Source organism: Poecilia reticulata, linkage group LG20 (genome assembly GCF_000633615.1).
Source record: "Poecilia reticulata strain Guanapo linkage group LG20, Guppy_female_1.0+MT, whole genome shotgun sequence".
Classification (NCBI taxonomy): Eukaryota; Metazoa; Chordata; class Actinopteri; order Cyprinodontiformes; family Poeciliidae; genus Poecilia; species Poecilia reticulata.
In genome coordinates this window covers 24,827,495-24,830,668 of record NC_024350.1, presented here as the reverse complement: position 1 = coordinate 24,830,668, position 3,174 = coordinate 24,827,495, and the positions used below count along the sequence as shown (strand labels likewise).

The 3,174-nt window shown below is 45.1% G+C and overlaps 1 protein-coding gene across 1 annotated transcript in view; it reads left to right on the top strand.

Moving 5' to 3' along the window:
- Positions 1-3,174, top strand: part of LOC103456965 (sodium channel protein type 2 subunit alpha-like) — a 63,851-nt gene that overhangs the window by 48,715 nt on the left and 11,962 nt on the right. Inside the window, exon 7 of the mRNA XM_008396850.2 lies at positions 1,528-1,619. Within this exon, the coding sequence (XP_008395072.1) occupies positions 1,528-1,619 (92 nt within the window). The remainder of the gene's footprint in view (positions 1-1,527; positions 1,620-3,174) is intronic.

Sequence of the window (3,174 nt, the reverse complement as noted above, 5' to 3'; positions counted from 1 at the left end):
CATTAGCAGTGGAAGCTAGCAGCATCGATCTGCAGCTCAGCTTGTTACTTTATGACCAATCAGAGGCAAAATATTTAGAAATTATACTGTAAGAGGATTTTTAGACTTTCTTATCTTTGTCTCCTTTTGTCGTTTGTTGGAAACCTGCTCCCTGCAGGATGTTAACAGAGTTTATCAAAGTAGGAAACCTGCAGGCGCTGCGAACGTTTAGGGTGCTGAGGGCCCTGAAAACTATCTCAGTCATCCCAGGTAAGGCCTCACCACCAGGGGGCGACGTGGGCAGCTCCCTCAAAGAGCACCAGAGTTAGTGTGAACGTCATCTGTCCGTGTCTGCCGTGTCCTGCAGCTCCAGCCTACCTGCTCACCCCCCACTGTCCGCCCTGTCAGAGGTCACAGGTCACCTGATCTGTCTTAAAGGGACAGTACAGAAGGAAAAGTCAGATCAGGCTAAGCTGAGCACCTGGTGGAGAACGGAGGAAATGTTCCTCCAGCTCTGGAGTTTATTACAAATTTTACTTTCGCTCCTAGAAATGTTTGCTTTTGTGATGCTAACTTTTGGAGTTTTTTGCTAAAAATTCAATAAAATGCGAGTAGCTAAGAAAATAATGTAATCTGATTACCTCTATAGTTACTCATACATAATAAGTCAGATTTTTTATGCACACAATCCTTAAATGAAGATGTTTCTATTTTTATGATGATTCATTTTAGCATGTAATGCACAATTTTGCTTGAATTTTTATCTATTCTTGCCATTTTTCCAGCACATTCAATGTTTTATTGCAGTTAAAATACATATTAAAGTTTGCTAAATCTTTAAATCAGTCTGTTCCAAAGGAATGTTTCAGGCGAATTTTGCTAATTAGCCATTTGCTATAAAATACTGGTGAGCTAGTTGAGAGCTAAGTTAACAAACATTTATTACAAGTGATGTTATCATTTTAAACGGTTTGTTTCATTCTGTACACATTCTACAGATGTTTATATTATACAAATGTTTGTGTTTAATATTTCTGCAGTTATCAGTTTAAAGTAAAAGTGAACAAATATAGTTTAATACTCTGTTGTCCAAGCTAGCATCATACGCTATGACTTTATGCTAATTACTAGCATAATTGCAGTTAGCATGCTAACTGTAATATTTGATATATTTTACTTGTCAGATTTTAATATCTTCTGTTTCTTTCCCAACACATTTAACTCAATATGAATAAATAAAAAACAGCTAACATTTTTAGCTTAATCTTGCTAGTTAGCCGTTTGCTAGCTCACAAAATCAGCAGTATAATGATCTGATCAGCATAGCAAAAGCAAACTAAAGTTATATGGCATCTGCTGTGAATATGAATTTGTGAGGGGGTGAATTTTCCTCCAGTCCTGGTCGTGTGAAGCTTCTCTGTCTGATTCCTCCTCCTCCCGTCTCTGCCTGGATCTCTCTGGTTCTCCCTGCGTGTCGGCTCGTTGCTCCATGTGGTCACATCCTTCTGTGTGTCTGTTTCTGTGCTTCTGTCTCCCGGCTTGTTGCAGATATGTCACTGAGTTTGTGGACCTGGGTAATGTGTCAGCCTTGCGGACGTTCAGGGTGCTGCGCGCGCTCAAAACCATCTCAGTCATCCCAGGTGAGGAACCCGAGGGAGACGCAGCGCCGCCCTCCTGACCCGCCGAGCTGCTAGAAATAAGTGTTTCGTATCTCCTGCTGCCCACTGAAGCTCCTCCATCTGCTGCGTCACTCCTGGAGATGAGCTCAGAGGTAGCATGCAGAACCGGGAGGCGCTGATCGGCGCCGAGTGGACAGCAGAGGCCAGGAAGGGTCCGATTGTAAATCTGAAACTGGCAAAACCCACAAACACTTTTTATATGGATTATTGATGTCCAGATTATTGTTTCTGACTTAAATACGTCTTAATGACAAAATGTTGGTTTTCTCAACCTCCTCTGCTTCATTTCATGAATCTGCCAGGTTTTCTTTACTAAAACATGAAGTTCTTGCTGAAACTCTGCAGGTTTGGTTGAGATTTCCTCCATTTTTTCCTTCATTTCCCACAATTCCAGTGGGCAGGAAGCGAACCTCATGCCGAGTCCAGTTCTGAGTCCAGTTCTGAGTCCAGTTCTGGTTCGGCCCGGTCCTCMTGTTGTCCATGGATCCGTTTCCTCCAGATCAATGTCTCAACCTGGTGATTCACGTTAAATCGTGGTGTTGAGGTTTCGTTTGGACTCGAATCATTAAATTATGATTCGTCTGGAAATGAAACTGGATGTTTTCCTTCTGGACAGAATGAGTCGGTGTCGCCGTGCAGAAGTTTCGGGTCGYTCTGAGCCTCTGTGTCCACTCTGCCTGTCGGGTTCAGAACCTTGTTGTTCCTCAGTGGTTCTGCTAGAACTCTGTCCAGCACCACAGCCAACAGGGTCGGGTCTGTTTGTGAGGAAGCAGCTGAACATTCAAACCTGGAAACGGAGGAGGTTCTGACAGCTGGTCTGTGTTCGGTTCTGTTTGTTCCGACCCACTTCGTCTGCGTCTCAGTGTAGCTTCAGCAGTTTTAGAGGGTGAAGTTGTGATTTTCAGCAGGAGGAATGTCTTATTTATCCTTTTACTCATGATATAAATGCATGATCATTAGTTTTTTAGCCTGAATCAAGATGGCCGCCCCTCAGTTTCACCTCCCTGACATCCTGACCCAACAGTGATCCAAACCCAACGGCTGTTTCCCGCCTCATGGTCCGGTACCATCTGTGTTTGGTGGTGCAGCGCTGCAGGAAATCACTCTGAGGGCCACAAATGGCCCCCGGGCCACACTTTGGACACCCCTGAACTAGAAAGTCCGGTTCGGTTGGTGAGGTGTGAACTCTAATCGACCTCTGACCTCAGTCTGGGTTCGGTTGAAGTGAACATCAAGCGGACCGGAGACCGCTCCAAAAGCAGGAAGTGGAGAACAGCGCAGGGCATCCTGGGTAAATCCAACCAAAGCTAACATGCTAGCCTAGCGCTAGCAGCAGAAATGAGCAGGTCCAATAGAACCGGGTCTACCGGACTGTCAGGAGGGAAAATCAGCCCAAAGCTCAAATGTTGGATCAAATTCGAACTCCAACTGAGTTTGTGTGAAACATGCGGCAGAGGGCGGCCATCTTCCCCTGCTGCGGCAGAGATGGCGGCCATCTTCCCCTGCTGCGGCAGAG